The 20,573-nt window shown below is 52.3% G+C and overlaps 1 protein-coding gene across 1 annotated transcript in view; it reads left to right on the forward strand.

Annotated features, from left to right (window-relative positions):
• Window positions 1–17,673, forward strand: part of Igdcc4 (immunoglobulin superfamily DCC subclass member 4) — a 38,154-nt gene extending 20,481 nt beyond the window's left edge. Inside the window, exons 5-21 of the mRNA XM_059269047.1 lie at window positions 708–844; window positions 2,320–2,460; window positions 3,128–3,283; window positions 3,975–4,388; window positions 4,823–4,987; window positions 5,491–5,628; window positions 6,894–7,067; window positions 8,670–8,906; window positions 8,992–9,093; window positions 11,699–11,882; window positions 12,462–12,589; window positions 12,740–12,910; window positions 13,030–13,167; window positions 14,349–14,454; window positions 14,948–15,176; window positions 15,713–15,877; window positions 16,332–17,673. Coding sequence (XP_059125030.1) covers window positions 708–844; window positions 2,320–2,460; window positions 3,128–3,283; window positions 3,975–4,388; window positions 4,823–4,987; window positions 5,491–5,628; window positions 6,894–7,067; window positions 8,670–8,906; window positions 8,992–9,093; window positions 11,699–11,882; window positions 12,462–12,589; window positions 12,740–12,910; window positions 13,030–13,167; window positions 14,349–14,454; window positions 14,948–15,176; window positions 15,713–15,877; window positions 16,332–16,748 — 3,202 coding nt within the window. The 3' untranslated portion in view covers window positions 16,749–17,673. The remainder of the gene's footprint in view (window positions 1–707; window positions 845–2,319; window positions 2,461–3,127; window positions 3,284–3,974; window positions 4,389–4,822; window positions 4,988–5,490; window positions 5,629–6,893; window positions 7,068–8,669; window positions 8,907–8,991; window positions 9,094–11,698; window positions 11,883–12,461; window positions 12,590–12,739; window positions 12,911–13,029; window positions 13,168–14,348; window positions 14,455–14,947; window positions 15,177–15,712; window positions 15,878–16,331) is intronic.
• Window positions 17,674–20,573: the final 2,900 nt, after the last annotated feature.

Consider the following 20,573-nt stretch of genomic DNA (forward strand, 5'->3'; position numbering starts at 1 on the left):
CACATGGTAGCTCACAGCCATCTGTAATGAGATCTGGTGCCCTCTTCTGGCCTGCAGGCATACATGAAGACAGAACACTGTATACATAATAAATAAATAAATGTTTAAGAAGGGGGGGTATGTGTGCATAATAAAAAGTAAGTTCTTTATACCCCCCAGCTTCCAGGCTCCCAGGTCCCCTCCCCAGAGAGCCTCCTTTTATAGGGACATCCAGTACATATACAAACTTGTAAAAATTTTTAGTCTCCACTCATGTTATCCTGTGGCACCAAAGCACTCTGGGCAGATGGCTCCTGGACCTGCAGCGTTCCATTTCAGGAAGTCCCCAGACCTGTGAGCTCAGGCCAGACCCACCAGTTTCCAGCTTCTGGATTTGTGGAAAGGCTGCAGTAAACACTGACATGTGTTTGCTGCGCATGTCTGAGACTCACTGTGAGAGTCCAAGAAGGGCCAGGGCTGGATCCAAACCTCCTTGATGTTGAACTGTGTGAGCTTGCCCAGGAAAGAGGATGGATCAGGTGACAGCTGCAAGACAATGGCACCTTCCTCAATTTCCTCACCCGCCTAAGCTGTCACCAGATCTTTTGGTCTTTGCCAGTCTGTTGGATGAGTTTAGATTTTATAGTCTCGATTCACATTTCTGTCACTGTGGGCCACCTCCTGTATCCCCTTCCCCACCTCACAGGCTCCCTCTGCTCCTTCTCAAGGCTCATCACTCTCCCCAACGGCGTCCTCCAGATCCTGGATGTCCAGGACAGTGACGTGGGCTCCTACCGCTGCGTGGCCACCAATTCAGCCCGCCGACGCTTCAGCCACGAGGCTTCACTCAGTGTGGCTCTCAGAGGTAAGTGGACAGGCAGACAGGACACCCGGAGATTTCTGGGAACAGCCATCTTGGAAATGGAAGGGACCAGGCCAGATCTTCAGACAAATGACTGGGTAGTAGTAGTTCTACATGAGGATAGAACTGGGGTTCGGGACCCACGATTCCAATTTCCGGTGGAGGGTCCTTCCTTCTTATGGGGTATCTATGTTTCCTAGAATTGGGCAGGAAGTGGTGAGCAAGCAAGTTATCAAAAGAGGGGTGCCAATGCCCCACAGCCTCTGGTCCCTTCTGCCCCTCGGGGTGCCCTAAGGGCTCTGGGTAGGTGGGAGGCATGCTCCACCTCTCGGTTTCATATACTGCCAGTCTGGCCCCTTGCCACCTGTGCGCTGGTCCTTTTCTTTCTTTCTTTCTTTCTTTCTTTCTTTCTTTCTTTCTTTCTTTCTTCTTCTTCTTCTTCTTCTTCTTCTTCTTCTTCTTCTTCTTCTTCTTCTTCTTCAATTTTTTACATTTATTTTTGTGTGTTTGTGCGCACGTCCATGACACTCATGAACAGAAAACAATTTGTGGAAGTCAGTTGTCTCCTTCCACTAAGTGGGTCCCTGGGATCCGACTTGTGTCTTCAGGCTTGGCAGCAAGCATCTTTAGCTGTTGAGCCGTTTCGTACGTCCTTTTTCTGCCTTTCTTTGAAAAGCTCCTGGCGGGATAAGATCCACTGTCAAGGGCACTGGTTTTGGGGTCACGAAGACCTGTTTTGAATCCTGAGTTTCCTCGCCCATCTGTGTGGCCCTGGTCTGGCGATCAAATGTCCCGCTCGGAGGGGTTAGATGGGAATGCAAAGTGTGCGGCACTCAGCAGCTGCTCAACAGATCTCACTTCAAGCCTCCCGCAAGGTCGCTCACTTGCGCCATCCCTCCTCCGCTTCGCTGGGCCCATCCTCTTGTCCCGGGGCTTCTCTGGGCCATGGCTCAGGGAGAGCTTTGCTCTCTTCTGCACTGGGTCTCTGCCTCCCCCTGCTGGACAAACAAGGTGTTCACCATTCTGCGGCGCGGAGAGAGTATCCGACAGAAAACAGCGCAAAGCTTCCTGGCTAAAAAGTGGAGCCCACCCCTTGCTTTGCACTTAGGACCCCCAGGCACTTTGGGAAAGGGATCTGCCTAACTCACACAACGCCTTATCGGTTATATCGATCTGCCTATATAGATCTAGAACTGAGTGCTGGGTCCAAGGAAGAGGCCGGGTGGGATGGATTTGGGAGGGAAATGTGTGTGATATGGGTGTGATCTGCCCAGTCACTGGAAGGAGGGCCCATTTGTGTCGAGGGCATTCTTCTGGTTCCAAGAGAAAGAGGCCTGAGGCCCAGGCCAGCTCTGTTGAACTTGGTAGCTGCTTTCCTCTTCTGACAGAAGGAATCCTGATGCCCCCTGCTCTCCTACCTCAGCTATTACAGGAGCAGCAGGTGACAGACAGACCCCGCCCTCCTATTGTCTCTCCAGGGTCCTTGGAGGCTACCAGGGGCCAGGATGTGGTCATTGTGGCAGCCCCAGAGAACACCACGGTAGTGTCTGGACAGAGTGTAGTGATGGAGTGTATGGCCTCCGCTGACCCCACGCCTTTTGTGTCCTGGGTCCGACAAGGTGAGTGTGGAGGGAAGAGGAGGAGGAGACTGGGGGAGTGGGCAAGATGGTACAGTATCTCACAGGCTCCAAGTCAGGAGCTACTTAAAGATGGAAGGAGAGAACTGACTCCACAAAGCTGCCCTCCACCTCCGTAAGCACATTCGAGCAGGCCCAACATGTACACACATTCATGCAGTAATAAAGTGTAAAGAAGCTGTATTAAAGCCCAGCGGTGGTGGCTCAGGCCTTTAATTCCCAACACAGAGGCAGGCGGATCTCTGAGTTCAAGGCCAGCCTGGTCTACAGAGTGAGTTCCAGGACAGCCAGGGCTACACAGAGAAACCCTGTCTGAAATAAATAAATAAATAAATAAATAAATAAATAAATAAATAAATAAATAAATAAATAAAAGCAAAAAGAAAGATTGTATTAAATGTCTGCCCCCACCCACCAGAGGCTATCTAACCATAGTCTGTCCAGCTCCTGTCTCTCATCTCCCATCTACCTAGGGATCAGAGTTACGCAGCTGGGATCAGAGGAACTGGAATTCAACCCAGCCACTGTGATGCTGCTTTGCGGGGGTGGGGGGGGTGGGGGGGGGATGTAGAGGGATCCCCTTAGTTGGAGAGGGCATGGAGGGACAGCTCCAGCGTCCCCCTCCAGCCTGCTCCTTCCCTGTCCCCAGACGGGAAGCCTATCTCCACGGATGTCATCGTTATGGGCCGGACCAATCTCCTCATCGCCAGCGCGCAGCCCCGGCACTCTGGGGTTTATGTCTGTCGGGCCAACAAGCCCCACACCCGCGACTTTGCCACCGCTGCAGCTGAGCTCCGAGTGCTGGGTGAGGGCTGGAGCTGTGGGACACTAGGGACACTAGGGTGGCTGTCAGAGGGAGGAGGGAGCCGGGCGGTGGTGGTGCACGCCTTTAATCCCAGCGCTCGGGAGGCAGAGGCAGGCGGATCTCTGTGAGTTCGAGGCCAGCCTGGGATACAAAGCAAGTTCCAGGAAAGGCGCAAAGCTACACAGAGAAATCCTGTCTCGAAAAACCAAAAAAAAAAAAAAAAAAAAACCAAAAAAAAAAAAAAAACAAAAAACAAACAAAAAAAAAAAACCAACTAGATCCTAGCTGGAGGATAGAGTGGAGAGAGTTGAGACAGGAATAGAGAGGGGTGTGTGAGGGCAGGCTTGGGTGAGTGAGAGAGTGGGCGAGGTGGAGTGGGGTGAGGTTATGGGAGGAGATAGTGGAAAGGTCTGGATGGTATGAAGCCTAGGAGCCAGAATCTGGACGTGGTAGCACTTGCCTGTAATCCCATCTCTTGGAAGGCTGTAAGTAGCAGGAGTGTGAGCTGGATCCCGGGTGCTGGAAGAGAGGAGGACTAGCCCAGGAGAGGCCAGGGCAAGTGGGCAGGCGGGTGGACCCGAGCTTGGCCCAGGCGACTAGGGGAGAGAACCTCAGGGAGAGGCTGGGGGTCTGGTGTTGGGACACTTGGGGAGGGACCAACCTCTTGTCAGAGTCTCTCTCTTGACCCCAGGGGCTCCTGTTATCTCGCAAGCTCCGGAGGCTCTGTCGAGGACACGGGCCAGCACCGCGCGTTTCGTGTGCCGCGCGTCGGGCGAGCCACGACCCGCGCTACGCTGGCTGCACGACGGGGCCCCGCTGCGACCCAACGGGCGCGTCAAGGTGCAGGGCGGTGGCGGCAGCTTGGTCATCACGCAGATCGGCCTGCAGGACGCCGGCTACTACCAGTGCGTAGCGGAGAACAGCGCGGGAACCGCGTGTGCCGCCGCGCCCCTGGCCGTGGTGGTGCGCGAGGGGCTGCCCAGCGCCCCCACTCGGGTCACGGCCACGCCGCTGAGCAGCTCCGCTGTGCTGGTGGCCTGGGAGCGGCCAGAACTGCACAGCGAGCAAATCATCGGCTTCTCCCTTCACTACCAAAAGGCAAGGGGTATGTCTATGCAAGACCAAGTGGCCCCACTTAGGGCAACTTCGGGTTAGATGACTGAAGGATTGCCTGGTGGGGACCTCTGTGGGTGGGGTTAGGGGATGGGACCTTCAGTCTAGTCGTAGAGTTCAGAGCGCGCACACACTTTTCCCCCTGAGAGGATGCTTGTCTTTACAGGGTTAATGGCGCCATCTTCCACCCCAGCTAACTAACTGCAGTAGTAACCACTTCAATTAGACTGCATGAGGAACTTCCTGACCCGTTCTAGAATTAATGTAATGGGTAGACTAGCTGGCAAGGGCATTTATACTCATCAGCCTAGACTGTCTTCGACAATTTAGCTATACAAAGGCCATTAGGATCCCCAGACCAACTCCAGCTGGTCAGACCTGGAGTGGGCTGTGACAGTCTCTGTATCCCCTGTGCCACCATCTCAGGAGTGGACAACGTGGAGTATCAGTTTGCAGTGAACAATGACACCACAGAGCTGCAGGTTCGGGACCTGGAACCCAACACGGATTATGAGTTCTACGTGGTGGCCTATTCCCAGCTAGGGGCCAGCCGCACCTCCAGCCCAGCCCTGGTGCATACACTGGATGATGGTAGGACCTCTGAACCTGCAGTGACCTGGGACCCAGAGACATTCCCACCCAGAGACAGTGTACCCCCAAGGACCTCTGCCTTGCCTTGTGATGTCTTGTGTGCCCTGGAAAGGAGTGGGCAGGGTTTCTTCATCCCAGTGTAAAATGGGGAAACTGAGGATCAGAAAGTGAAAGTGACTTGCCCAAGGTCAGTAGGACAGCTGGGACTTGAGCACAGCTCTTGTGAGTCCCCATATCATACAGGCCTCCTTCCTTACACCCATGTATCATCCAGCCATTGGATAGAAAAGCCTCTGGCCCACACTGTCCGCTAGCGTTGGGGTAGGAAGGGTGTCTCCTCTCCTCCAGCTGGGCCTCTCCTGAGAGGCTCCCTTCCCTCCCTCAGATCCTGGGCCTGGGCCTGCTTCTGACTTGCTGTGTGACCTGGGCAAGTCTCTGATTGCTTCTGACCTCGCCTTCCCCATCGGTGGAGCGGAGCTCATGCCGATATTCTTCTGTCTCAGTCCCCAGCGCAGCACCCCAGCTCGCCCTGTCCAGCCCCAACCCCTCAGACATCAGGGTGGCGTGGCTGCCCCTGCCCTCTGGCCTGAGCAACGGACTGGTGGTGAAGTACAAGATAGAGTACGGTTTGGGAAAGGAAGGTGAGTGGGGTTGGGACAGCGGGGAGCCGGCAGTGGGAAAGGGGGTTCTCCACCAGACGCGGGGGTCTGTGGGAGTGGGTCCCAGCAGGGGCGTGGGAAAGCTCTGGAAAAGAGCAATGGGAGGCTAAAGAGACAGCTTGAGGCATAAAGTGCTTCTGCAAGTCCAAGGACCTGAGTTCAATCCCAGCCTGGCATGGTGGTGGTGCCTGCTTGTAATCCCAGTGCAGGGGAGATGGAGACAGAAGAATCCCTTGTACTCACTGGGCTAAACTGGTGAGTTCCAGGCCACTGAGAGACCCTGCTGCAAAAGGTGGACAATACCACAGACATTACAGCAGAGGTTGTCATCTGACATGTACCTGCACACATGTGAACACTCACACTCCTGGACACACAGACACACACACACACACACACACACACACACACACACACACACAGTGCTGGGGGCACTAGAGGAAAAGGGAAAGCAGAGAGCCAGTAACTCGAGCAGGGTAAGGAGGTACCATGTCTATAGTCAATGGAGCCTCTGACTCAGTTTCCTTTCTGTGAAGCAAGCAATTCACCTAGGTGATCCTAGGAACCCTTCGAGTTTAAGCACCAGAGATGGGACGCTACGGGTGTGCACGTGGGGCACGGGATGGTCCTGCTGGGGGATGGTGGTGGTCTAGGGGAGGTGGTGTGGTTCTAAAAGGAACAGAGAGAGCAGAAAAGAAAGTGGCTAGGGTTGGAGTAAAGCAAGAGAGACAGAGAGACAGAGAAGCTGACCCAAGGCAGCAGCCAGGGCTCCTGACACCAGGTGCTGTTGAGTGTCCTTAGCTAGTTTATTTTTGTTTTTGTTTTTGTTGTTTTTGTTTTTGTTTTTTTGGTTTTTGGTTTTTTTGAGACAGGGTTTCTCTGTGTAGTTTTGGTGCCTATCCTGGATCTCACTCTGTAGCCCAGGCTGGCCTCAAACTCACAGAGATCCTCCTGGCTCTGCCTCCCGAGTGCTGGGATTGAAGGCGTGCACCACTGCCGCCCAGCTAGTCCTCGAGACTGTACAAGGGGTGTGGACTGGTTATTTTGACAGTGCACAGGGTGGAGAAGAACATGCCTTGATCTTCCCATGCTGAACCAAGGCTAATGGGCTTCAGCTACTGGAGCTAGAGGCCCCGTGCTGAGGGGTCAGTGCCCAGAGGACCTTGGGGACCTGAAGTGGAAGAGTCAGTTTGGAGATCATTGTCTCCAGATGAAGGACACCCAGCAGCCCATCTCTTTTGTCCCAGAAGATCAGGTTTTCTCCACTGAGGTGCCCGGAAACGAGACACAACTTACGTTAAACTCACTTCAGCCGAACAAGGTGTACCGAGTCCGGATTTCAGCTGGCACTGGGGCCGGCTATGGAGCTCCTTCCCAGTGGATGCAGCACAGGACACCTGGTGTGCACAACCAGAGCCATGGTATGGAACTGCAGGGGCAGACTGCACAGTGGGCATAGCGTGGTCTGTGGCCTCGGAACCCCAGGCCATGCCCAGCACAGACCTGTTATTGCCACCCGCCCCTCCACCACCACCCTGCACACACACTTGATACATCAGGGAAGCCTGGGTGTAGGAGTGAAGGGCTGGGTTCAAATCTCTCTGTTCACTTTGTGACCTTTGACAAGTCACATCTCTAAAGCTTCATCACTACTATAAGGGGTGACAGCAGGGTTAGTAATGCATTTATACATAAAGTGATTGGCACAGAACAGGAACTCTGTGGGTTCAGGATAGGGCTTGCTGGGTAGAGTGCTTGCCTAGTGCACAAAGTCCTAGGTTCGATGCTCAGCATTGCATAAACCCAGCATGGTGGCACATGCCTGTGATCCCAGCACAAGGATCGGAAGTTCAAGATTTGCCTCAACTACATAGAGTTTGGGACCAGCCTGGGATGCATGAAACTCTGGAAGGGAGGGAAGGAGGGAGGGAGAGAGAGAGAGAGAGAGAGAGAGAGAGAGAGAGAGAGAGACAGAGAGAGAGAGACAGAGAGAGAGAGAGAGAGAGAGAGAGAGAGAGAGAGAGAGAGAAAGAAAGAAAGAGAGAAAGAAAGAAAGAAAGAAAGGAGGGAATCTATTAAATAGTAGCTGCTTCTGCCTAGAGGCCCAGTAGTAGAGTGATTAAATGTCTACAAAGTCGGCCACCATTTTCAGACATCTGGCAAATTACTTAACTTTCTGAGCTCAGTTTCTTTCTTTCTTTTTTTTTTTTTTTTTTTTTTTTTTTTTTTGGTTTTTCGAGACAGGGTTTCTCTGTGTAGCTTTGCGCCTCTCCTAGAACTCACTTGGTAGCCCAGGCTGGCCTCGAACTCACAGAAATCCTCCTGGCTCTGCCTCCCGAGTGCTGGGATTAAAGGCGTGCGCCACCACTGCCCGGCTGAGCTCAGTTTCTATCTGCAAGATATAGGTAATAGCCTTTTTTAAAAGCTGGATTACAGAGTTTTAAGAATGAAGTAAAAATAAATATACAAGGCCTGCCGAGATGGCCCAGCTAGTAAAGGGGCTTGCCTCTTTTTCTGGGGGCCAGACTGCCATTGTCTCCACAGAACCTATATGGTGGAAGGAACGAAATGAGTCCCCAACTTCTCCTCTGACCTCCGCGTGCACACACACATAAAGAAATAATACCTAAAAATTTAAAAATACGTATACAAGGTGTTTGAAACAGTTCTTACTGTTCTTGGACTCCGAGAAGGACTCCTCCCTCTGATGGTTCCAGACCTCCTTCCTTACCTTGTCTGTATTTATTCCTTCAAGAGACTAGCAGAAGCCCCTCTGTTCCCCGACATTGGGCCTTCGCAGAGGCGCCCCCTGCTGTCTCTTTTGTGCATGTCGGACAGACGCGCCCTCAGAGCTAGCATGCAGTGCTCAAGACCACCGGGAGGTGGCAGAGTGGAGCAGTAGGGAAAGCCCGGGCACAACTCTCTATGCTGGGCCCCGCGCCTGCCCTGCACCCGCTCGGGTCCCTGACCTCCTTACTCCTCCTTCTCTTCCCCATGTCCCCATCATCTTCCTCTTCCCCCAGTTCCCTTTGCCCCTGCAGAATTGAAAGTGAGGGCAAAGATGGAATCCCTGGTGGTGTCGTGGCAGCCGCCCCCTCACCCCACCCAGATTTCCGGATACAAACTCTACTGGCGCGAGGTGGGGGCAGAGGAAGAGACAGCGGGTGATCGCCCCGCAGGGGGCCGTGGAGACCAGGCTTGGGACGTGGGGCCCGTGCGCCTCAAGAAGAAAGTAAAGCAGTATGAACTGACCCAGCTAGGTGAGAAGGCCTGGGCTTGGGAGGGTCGTGTGAGCCGGGCAAGCCGGGTGCAGGGAGAGTGACCCCCGTGGTCTTTCTTCCCCAGTCCCTGGCAGGCTGTACGAGGTGAAGCTCGTAGCTTTCAACAAACACGAGGACGGCTACGCAGCTGTATGGAAAGGCAAGACTGAGAAGGCACCCACACCAGGTGAGCGGGCGGCAGGAGGGGTCTGAAGAGCCTCTTGCCCTGATCAGCCAGCAGGCAGTGTGCATGCCACGCCCACTCCAGCCCACCCTCCTGGGCAGGGGTCCTCATGCCGTCAGACAGGCCCCCTCCAGCTAAGCAGAGCAAACGGGGAGAGTTTGAAAGGGTTTAGGAAACCCTGTGCTTGATGCGGGATTCCTGGCTCCAACCTTCAACCTTTAGTTTTTTTCAAACCCATCCACCTATACCACATGATCTGTCAGATTATCCCATAATCCTTTTTTTTTAAAGATTTATTTATTTATTTTATGTACACGAGTACTCTATCTGCATGTACCTCTTTGTTCCAGAAGAGGGCATCAGATGCCCTTATAGATGGTTATGCATCCGTATGCACTGGGAATTGAGCTCAGGACCTCTGGAAGAGCAGTCAGTGCTCGGAACTGCTGAGCCATCTCACTAGCCCCCTATCTCATAATTCTTAAACTGGGAGAATAGCTTTATGGTTTACCTAAAAATAAATTAATTTTACGTGTGTGGGTGTTTTGCCTAAGTGTATGCCTGTGAACCACTTCTGTCTAGCACTCTATTCAGCACAAACCATAAGCTTACTTAAAACATTTTGAGGTTTGCAAAGCTACACAGAGAAACCCTGTCTTGAAAAACCAAAAACCAAAAAAAAAAAAAAAACAAAAACAAAAACAAAACATTTTGAGGTTTATTTGAATGTTATCTTAAATTTTTAATTATTTTTAAAAATTTTTATTACATTTTATTTATTTTGTGTGCATGTGTGTGGGTGTGCTTGTGGGGGTGAGAGGAATCTGAATCTGAATCTCTTCCAGCATGTGGGTCCTTGGGGGGGGGGTCAAACTCAAGGCCTCAGGTTAGATAATAGGTGCCTTTACCCGCTGAACCATCTCATGCTCAGTGTTGGGAGGGTGTCCGGTTTGGGCTTTTTGTTGTTGTTATTGTTGTTTGTTTTGTTTTCTCAAGGCAGGGTCACACTATGTAGCTCTGACTGTCCTGAAACTATATAGACCAAGCTGGCCTTGAACTCACAGAAACCCACCTGCCTCTGCCTCCCTAGTGCTGAGACTAAAGGTGTGTGCCACTACACCTAGCAATTTCACAGTGCTTTTTTGTTGTTGTTTTGTTTTGCTTTTTGTTTTTTGAGGCAGGGTTTCTCTGTGTAACCCTGATTGTCTTGGAACCTACTCTGTAGAACAGGCTGGCCTCGAACTCAGATCCACCTATGTTTGCCTCCCGAGTGCTGGGATTAAACGCATGCCCACCACCCCACACATACACCAGGCTAATCCCACAATTCTTGAGAGTGAACTTCATAGGTGACCACATCCTGTTACGGTGTCACAAGGGTCAAAGAAGCAAAGGGACTCATCTGAGGCCACAAAGCCTTGACTAACCAGGACCAAGCGCCCTGGCTCCCAAGCAAGGGTATCCACTGCGTTGTGCTGCCCGGTGGACCCATCCTGACAGTCAGAAGCAGAGAAACCTGGGTTCTAATTCTAAATAGCTCATTTTTTTTTTCATTTGGAGAATATTTTACTAAGTATCTACCACGCTCCAGCTCTGTTCTGGAAATTTAGTGTTGAACAATACGAATAAGGTATCTGCTCTCTTGGAGTTTATTTTATTTTTCACTTACCTAATAAACATTAGTCACCAAATAATAAACACTATACCAGTTTCCTAGCCGCATTCTAAGTATTAACTAATCCCACCTCAAAAGAGCCCGCGTGAGAGGCCAATGAGGTGTTTCAGCAGGTGAAGGGCTTGCTGCGAGCCAGGTGGCCTGAGTCTGGTCTCCAGGCTCCCCCAAATTGTCTTCTGACCTCCACAGGCACACAGCGGTACACTCGCCCCTCTCTTCCACATAACAAACACACGTGTGACTGAGATGGCTCAGTGGTTAGGACTATTTACTGCATTTCCAGAGCACCTGAGTTTGGTTCCCAGCACACACGTCAGATGTCTCAACAACCACCTTTGACTCCAGCTCCAGGGGCTCTGATACCCTCTTCTGGCTGCAGGCACCCACACATATGTGACACACACACATACACACTAATAAAAATAAAACTTTAAATAAATAAATTTAAAGAAAAAGAGAACCTCGAGACATAGGTACTGACATCAGATCCCTATAAGCATAGGCTATGGAGGCACAGAGAGGTTAAGCAACTTCTCTAAAGTCACACAGTAAAGTGGCAGAAATGGAATGTCAGCCAAGCCTGGCTCCAGAGTCATGGCATGCTTTCTTTGTCAACTCCTCTGCAGTGATGAGTCATAGTTGCTCTATGTGTGACCTTAGCAAAAATCACTTCGTTCTTGGGAATCATGCCACCCAACTCGCAGGATCGAAAAAGAGAGGGCCAGTACCAGTCATGGTAGCACGCAGCTATAACCCCTGCACAAGAGAGGCAGACACGGGGCGTGGGGGGGGGGTGGAGTTAGAGGCCACCCTGGGTTACTACATAATGAGACCCTGTCTCAAAAATAAGAGGGGAAGAAAAATACCAAATAAAGCCTATTGGGACTATGAGAGTCCGTCCCCTCTCCCCACACTCTGATTTTTCCCTTCTAGACCTGCCTATCCAGAGGGGGCCACCCCTGCCTCCTGCCCACGTCCATGCAGAGTCGAACAGCTCCACCTCCATTTGGCTTCGGTGGAAGAAGCCGGACTTTACCACCGTCAAGATTGTCAACTACACCGTGCGCTTTGGTCCTTGGGGGCTCAGGAATGCCTCCCTGGTCACCTACTATACCAGGTATCAGCGAGGGGAAGGAGGCATCGGGAGTGGTCGGAGAGAGTCTCCGGGGCTCAGCTGTGGCAGGGGCACACACAGGATCCACACAGGGCCAGGGTGTAACAGTGAGAAGGGAGGAGAGTTGTCTGGTCCCATCCCCTAATGGCAGAGCCTGTGGTCCACCCTTCAGTGAGGGTGACAGTCTTCTGGGGTGCCGCCCTCCCACCATGCAGAAGATAGCTCGGAGAGCTGCTAGTCCGATCGCGAAAATATCCTGTGGAAGGCAACAGAGATATAAACCAAGACAAGACAAGATGCCGCAGAACTGATTGGTCCCCCAGGTGCAGAATAACTTAGATTAATTCAGGGAGGCTTCCTGGAGGCCAGGAGGGCCTGGTTTGGAGGTTAGACCTGGAGTAGCATACATCCAGTCTCTCTGTGGGTTACCTGGGTGTGGCGGGGAGGGGAAGTTAGAGGTCCTAAGGAGCAGCTCCCTCCAGGGGGTAGGACGGGCTGGAGACAGGGGCTTGCATCTGGGGTTCTGCCTGGCTTGAAGCCTGCCTGTCTGAGGGCACTAGCCCTATCCGTTCCCCCCGGAAGCTCCGGAGAAGACATCCTCATTGGCGGGCTGAAGCCGTTCACCAAGTATGAGTTTGCGGTACAGTCCCACGGTGTGGATATGGATGGGCCTTTTGGTTCCGTAGTAGAGCGCTCCACCCTGCCTGACCGTGAGTATCCACCGCCCTCTCCCGACATGCGCCGCCATTTGCTGGGTCCAGTGAAGGAGGAAGAAGGGGAGACTGTGTTCTCATCTCCTAACTTCCAGCCGCCCTTAGCTGGGGCTGTCTCTGACCCTTCACTCTTTCCCTGCACTGCAGGGCCTTCAACACCCCCCTCCGACCTGCGCCTGAGCCCCCTGACGCCATCCACAGTTCGGCTACACTGGTGCCCCCCCACGGAGCCCAATGGTGAGATCGTGGAGTATCTCATTCTCTACAGCAACAACCACACCCAGCCCGAGCACCAGTGGACGCTGCTCACCACAGAGGGTAAGGGTGCCATTCCACCCTTTCAGGTGACCAAGTTAGTCATGAGAATGTTCTGGGGGCTTCCGGAGTGGGGTGCTCACCCCTTCTACCTGCCACCCCGCTCTCCACTTCCCACACAGGAAACATCTTCAGTGCAGAGGTACATGGCCTGGAGAGTGACACTCGGTACTTCTTCAAGATGGGGGCCCGAACAGAGGTGGGGCCTGGGCCCTTCTCCCGTTTGCAGGATGTGATCACTCTCCAGGAGACATTCTCAGGTACCAGGGAGGAGGGAGGAGGCCTTTGGGGCAACCTGGGGCCCCAAGACCCCTGGATTGGCTCCCAAGGTCCTGCCTTTGGAAACTGCACTCTCTTGACTTTGGGGCCCTTGGGAGTGGGGCCCTTGGTAGAGGAGCTGTCATAGCTTTGAGAGGTTCTTTTATTTATTATTTTATAGTGTGTGTGTGTGTATGTGTGTGTGTCTGTCTGTCTGTCTGTCTGTGACAGGTGTGAAGGTCAGAGCACATCAGAGAGACGGCTTCTTGGGGAGCTTGCTTTGCTTAGATGATGGGCGTGGTGAGCTAGTGAGCTCTGTAAAGGGGAAGTGGACGGCAGGCTGGACAGACACTCACAGGGTTCAATTAAGATAAAAATGAGAGCCCAGGACCCCTCGTTGAAAACTATCACAGACACGAAGATGGGGCCAACAGAGCAATAAACACACGTAGGGCTGAGGAGACGCTCGGTTGGTAAAATGCTGCCACCCAAGCCTCAGGACCTGGGTAAAAGCCGGATGTGGTGGCTTACACTGTCATCCCAACGCTGAGGAAGCAGAGTCTGGATGATCTCTGGGGCAGAGAGTGGTTGGGGAAATCATTTGATGTGGACCTCTGACCTCCACAGGACACGTACATACACTTGTGCACCTCCCCTACATGAAGATATACATACACCACAGATACATGTGTACACACCACACCTAGAGCCCTTCTGGGTTAGACACACAGACACCATGAAAGCCCTTGTTGGCAGGTAAGAAAAAGACTTCACTGAAGCTTCTGCAAAGTCGTTTTGTGAGGAGCGCAAGTGATGTATAGCAGGGAAGGCCGTGGTGGGCTCAGTTAGCGTGAGGCCCGTGAGGTCCAGTCAGAAGAGAACGAGCTTCCAAGCTAGGGGTGGCGGCACATATCTTTAATCCCTTCACTCAGGAAGCAGAGGCAGGTGGATCTCTGAGTTCGAGGCCAGCCTGGTCTATAGAGGGCATTCCAGGACAGCCAGGACTACACAGAGAATCCTTATCTCAAACAAAACAAAACAAAACAAAAACAAAAGAGAAGAGAGGGAGCATCCCTCAGGGTGAGACTGAGGCCAGCTGTCTTCTGCAGAAGTCCCTCCCCGGGTTTTGGACTTACAAGCACTGTGTCCTTCTGTCCTTGAATTGCTGTGTCCTCCCCACCAGACTCCCTGGATGTGCACTCTGTCACAGGCATCATCGTGGGCATCTGCCTGGGCCTTCTCTGCCTCCTGGCCTGCATGTGTGCCGGCCTACGACGGAGCTCCCACAGGTGAACCGGGGACCCATCAGGACTAAGAGGGTTTACGGGAAGGCTGCAGAGTGGACAAGGGAGTCTATACTTCCCTGCTGCACATGGAACCCCATTAAAGTTAGGGCTTTGGAAGTGGGATGGGTTCAGTGCTACATTTGTCCAGCCTGTGTGAAGCCCTGGGCTCGACCCTCAGCAGCCGAAAAAACGGCTCAATAATCTATTTATTAGCATTCTGAGATGAAGAATCGAGGCACCATTCTCATGAGAATGTGGGGTGAACTTAGGGGAGCCCCAGTCTCCCCACCCCAGCAAAAGCAGGCAGAGCCACCCTGTGGGCTTCCAGAAGTGTGGATGGAGACGCCCCACCTCTCCAAACCAGGAAGGGTGCCGTTTGAGGGGTCAGGCTGGGCGGACAGTAGAGGAATACTACACTGGTTACACACCTTTCTGGTTGCATATGCCACACCAGGAAACCCTATCCACTCTTGTTGACCATTTTGTCCTGTTGCAGGGAAGCCCTCCCAGGGCTGTCCTCCACAGCCACCTCCGGGAACCCAGCACTGTACTCCAGAGCGCGGCTTGGGCCCCCCAATCTCCCTTCTGCCCATGAGTTGGAGTCCCTCGTGCACCCCCGCCCCCAAGACTGGTCCCCACCACCCTCGGATATGGAAGACAAGGCTGAAGTGCACAGCCTTATGGGTGGCAGCGTTTCAGATTGCCGGGGCCACTCTAAGAGAAAGGTGAGACCGAGTCCAGGTAGGACAGAGGCCTACATGGACCCATTCCCAAACTAAACACGAGGGGGCAACCAAGCACAACTTCTGACCGGGAGACGTACACCAGGCCCTGAGCCTGCCAGAGAAGCCTCTGTCCATGTCCAGCCTTATTCTCACCTGGGAGGGCACCAGAGCTGTATTTACTCAGAACACCCAGATCTCTCCTCACTTCCCTGATCACTTTGGCAGTGGCCAAGTAGGGCCGGGCCCAGGATAAGGTAAGACCGCATAGGCCAGGTTCTCTGGGAGCTGCAGTAGTGGCACACCCTGACCAGGAAGACAGTCAGTCCCCCTTTACTCTGTGATGAGGAAGACTCCACCAGGCTTGGCAGCCTCGGGCTTTGCCTATCAAGTGTTGTTAGGGTTATGACTGCCCTTCCTATGCGCCCTACCCCAGTCCCCACGCCTGCCTAGGGGAGGGACTCTAGCATGGAACCTGTCTGGAGATAGCAGGGGTCTACAGGCCTGGACCCTGCATATGACGTCTTCCTTCTCTGCAGATCTCCTGGGCCCAGCCAGGTGGGCTGAGCTGGACAGGCTCCTGGGCAGGCTGTGAGCTGCCTCAGGGTAGCGGACCTAGGCCTGCTCTGACCCGTGCTCTGCTGCCTCCAGCCGGAACTGGACAGACACTCTTGCTGCAGGCTCTGGTGTATGATGCCATAAAGGTCCGTGTCCTGAGAGGAAGGGGAGGCAGGAGGGAAGGGCCCCCTATGCCTTCCCAGGGACTGAAGTGTATTCAGAAGGCCTTGTAGTTTCCAAACGGGAGTAGGTGACAGGAAGTCCAGTTTGGGGACAGTTCCTTCTTACCTGGAACTAAGCGGCCCACAGTAGAATTACAGAGTAAGCGAGGGTAACCTTACCCCTCACATACATTCAGTCCCTTCCTGCACTTCATGGAGGTCCTGTGTCTAGTACTTTCTGGAAGCCCGAATGTAGGCCAACAGGTGACATTCTCTATTTCCTGCCTTTGCCAGAGGCTGACCACCTCAGGTGGGACAGTCCTTGTTGTGTTATCTAGTGGAGGAGGGCCAGCCTCTCTCCACCTCACATATGTTGGCTATCTTTCTGGTGGCCATTCCCAGTGATGCTCACCTGGCCTTTTGTTCTCTGCTCTACCAGAGCAACGGGAGAAAGAAGCCGCCCCCAGCCTGCAGGAATCAGGTGGAGGCTGAGGTCATCGTCCACTCTGACTTCGGTGCATCCAAAGGAAGTCCTGACTTCCACCTCCGAGACCTGGAGCCCGAGGAACCCCTGCCTACAGAGGCTCTGCCCTCCACCTCAGGGGCTGTGGATCTGTCTCAAGGAGCAGACTGGATAGGCAGGGAACCGGAAGGGTGCGAAGAGGCAACCACCGGGCCAGAGAGGCTCGCCTGCTTGCCAGAGGCAGCCAGTGCCTCCTGCTCCTGCCCAGAGCTCCAGCCCAGCACTGCTCTAGAGGAGGTCCCTGGGAAAAGCTGCCAGGTCAAAGCCCTGTGCCCTCTAGCAGTCAGCCCAAGCCTCCCCAGGGCCCCTGTCTCCTCTGCTCAGCTTCCCTGAGCAAAAGGCTGATATGGCTCAGGAACATGACACGCATGGCCACACATATGTGTGCTGAAGATACCAACAAGCCTTTTGGAGCCTCTTAGGATCCTTTGGCTGGGATGGGGGAGAACCTGACTCACTCCCCCGTATTCTGCACCACATATGTGATACTGGAGGGACTTGAGACAGAGCTCCATGTGATGGACGTATGTGAAGTCACCTGTGTGTGCTGGTTGAGCTGGGAAACCTCGCCCTAGGTAGCAGTCACTGTGGCCTAAATGATCCTCCGTGGCAGGATGGCGTAACAGTGACCCGTGCCGGCTCTTTGAATCGCGGCTTGGTCGCCCAGCCTTTTATTACACTCTGAGAGTGTCTCCAATGCCGTGTCTACGAAGACAGCCCCAGCCCCTCTGCTGTCAGCTGGGCTGAGCCGAGTGCCAGTCAACGCTGCAGGCCTGCGTTGCAGCCTGCAAGCTGCATGGCCGTCATCCCCCTGCCGGCCTCCTACGGCCCAGAAGGCTGGGTGAGCCCAGCTCAGCGCCCCTCCCCTTTGAGCAACTCTGCACCTAATTTTGTAATATGGGAAGTGCCTGGTTTGGGGAATCTTCTTTCTCTCCCTGTCCCCTCTTCTGTACCCCTTCGTCGTTCTAGTCATCTGCCTCGTGTCGCCTCTCCCGGGGGCCTTCTCTTCCCTGCGATGCCTCTCATCTCTCTGTCGCCCATGTTTGTCATTGTGTCGTGTGTATCTTGTCCCTGGGTTCAACCTATGCACCCTTCCCTAACAACATGACTACCTCATGTCTGCTTCAGACCATCGCGTGACCCCTGGGTCCCCACGGCTCCCCTGCCACCCCCTTTGCTGGGCAAATGACCCACTCCCGGTAGATTTGGGAAAGAGCTTCTGGCTGCCCTGGCCTCCTCCTCCTCCTCCTCCTCCTCCTCCTCCTCCTCCTCCTCCTCCTCCTCCGTGAGATTGAGATGGGTAGGTTTTCTGTGGAGGTGATGAATCCAGGCTGCGCCGGGGAAGCCACGAGAAGGGGTAGGGACTGAACCCCGGAGGCCACCCATGTGCACAGAAAAACGGGTGTGCGCTTTTGCCCTGCAGTCTCCTGTTCTGGCTGAAGCTGGAGGGGGTGAGGGGAACTGAGTTCACAGGGCAGCGGTGGGTCAGCTCCCTGACCCTTGAGCCTGACTGGATTCAGAGTGGGAAGAGTTTCCTCCAAGATGCTAGAAGGGAGGTCTGTGCACAGGAAAAGGGTGGCTGGCTCGTTTTGTTTTCTTTTTCTTAAAGTTTGAATCCTGAGGTCATCTCACCACACAGGGACAAGCCTGACTTGTACTTCCTGTGTTGTGAGAGCCCGGCCATCTACTAGTCATCTTCCAGGAGTGGAGAATGTGGGATCATCTTGGCTCTCTCACGGAGCGTCTTTTTATTTTAACTGGCTGGCATATCAAGTGTTAACTCTGGCTTCTGGGCCAAATTAGAAATAACCAGTGTATCTTTCCTTTTTTTTTTTTTTTTTTTTTTATGTTTTTGACATACATTCAGCAGAGTTGCAGCCTCCTCGGCCCCTGAAAGCATCTGTGTTTATTACCCTCGTGTGTCACTCACGTTTGACACCTACATCTCCTCCTCTTCCCTCTTCAGCCAGCCTATGATAACACTAAAGATTATTAATGGTGGTTTCGTGTCTCGTTAAAAACAGGATTGTCACTTGAACTACTTCTATAGCATTCAGAGTGGCCACGGCCAACCCCACTGTGCTGTTTCCTCATTGCTCTGAAGGTCAAAAGCCTCATTTTATTTTGCTGGTTAGATTTTCTCTTCCTTGCCGTGAATGAAGTAGCCGTTTCAACAGTAGGCGCTTAGCATCACACCACAGTCATTTCTCATGGTCTTGTTTAACAGGCACTGAGGTTCTGGTTTGAATTCAATAGCTGCAAATGAGACAATTTATAACCCATTAGGTTGGGTGGAAAATTGTTTCTCAAAAGCAAATAAGTAATAAATCTGGTATCTGCCTATAACTCACAGTTGATAAGAAAGTAGCCGTTACTCATGAGCATTGCATATGATTTGGGTTCTGAGGAACTGGGGAGTGTTCGGTTTGTGTCTTTATAGCAGCAGGTTTTATTAGAAAGGAGTCTATTGGCCTTTTACAGGGTAGTAATCCCTTTGTCGCTTGCCATGGATGCCTTAAATTCTTTTGAGTCTCATTTAAAAATCTTCCTTTTCTTGACGCATGACAAGTGTACTCAATACTTACATGCTCACTTATTTACTCATACTTAGTTTATGCTGTATTATTTCATTGCATTTTCCAACATCCTGTTTCCTCCTTACAAATATGATAGTCTTTAGTGTTACACTAAGGCATTGATCATGTATCTGTCCCTATAATGAATTAATAAACTATTTTCCAGACATGTTGTTCTCTTTTCTAAACTTTTCCTCAAAGATTGTGTATGTGTGTATGTGTATGCGCACTCAGGATACACATGCATAATTTTATGTGGACCACATGTATGCAGGTGCTCACAGGGGCCAGAGTGCTTCAGATCCTCTGGAACTGGACTTTCTAGTAGTTGTGAGCCATCCCATATAGGTACTGAGAACCAAGCAAGGGTCCTCTGAAAAAGCAGTGAGCACTCTCAACCACTGAGCCATCCCCCAGCCTCAGGATGTTCTTTATAGAACCGAATGACTGGAGTTTCCTCAGTCTTGCTGGTCTAGGAAGTTTATTTCCTACCAGGACGGGAAATGGTAAATTTTGAGAGGGAAGATGGTCCCAAGGGGGAGGGGGGACTGGAGCCTTTTTCTCACTCAGTTGGCACTTAGGAAACACACATACACGCACACACACATACAAGCATACACTCTCATAGACACATACATACAAACCTGATTATTTTTTTCAAACTTCAAATTAAGACAAGGGGGCTGAAAATGTCATGGTGTGGTTGAGAATGAGCACACCTAGCATGTGTCATGAGTGTTGCCTGCATGTCTACATGTGCACCACATGCCTGCCTGCAGGGAGAGGTTGGAAGAGTGTATCAGATCCCCTGCCAACTTTTTGAAATTTTGACATACATTGGGGCCCACAGATGTGTTGAGCCACATTACTGCTCTCCTAGGATGTACCTGCTGTCAGTCCACTCCTCAGCTCACATCTGCATGCTCATCTTCACAAATACCTTGCTATCCAAGAACTCACATGTATACACAGTCTCACGGATCGTACTCCACACATCGCTGGATCACAGCTGACAACTGCCCTTCTCTGAAATCTTTAAGGAGCCTACAAAGTGCTTTTTCACTGGAAGGAACCATGAGCCAGCAGAGGCTGTCATGCCCAGGACCACCCCCAAAGTGGCTGGTGGGCCAGGCTCAGAGTTAATTGACAGATCACACAGAGAGATACTGCACATTTTGCATGCAGCAGAAAAGCCATTATTTGCATATCACTCTCAGACCAAGGGTTGTGATAAAGAAAAATTAAACACTTGTCAAGATGAATTTAAAATGACAGCAATTCAGGACAGCAACTTGACCTCTCTGGAGTTCCGAACATGCCAAGAAGGGGTGGTTGATGATTCAAGGCCTGCAGGAGGGCATTCCGGGACTTCAGGCCCCAGAGAGGTCCCTCCTTCAAAACCACCTTCCCTGTTGTCTGCAGGGGCCTCGCTCTGGCCCTTCCTCAATGAATCCTTTTGTGGCAATGACAGACCCAGGTCCCTGCTCTTGAATCTCTCCATTGCTCACATGACTCCAGACTTTGGCTTATATTAATTCGGATCTGTGTGTGTACAGGCACCTGATTTCTAGAGACCTGAAGG

The sequence above is a fragment of the Peromyscus eremicus genome, chromosome 7, assembly GCF_949786415.1.
Source record: "Peromyscus eremicus chromosome 7, PerEre_H2_v1, whole genome shotgun sequence".
NCBI classification, from domain to species: Eukaryota; Metazoa; Chordata; class Mammalia; order Rodentia; family Cricetidae; genus Peromyscus; species Peromyscus eremicus.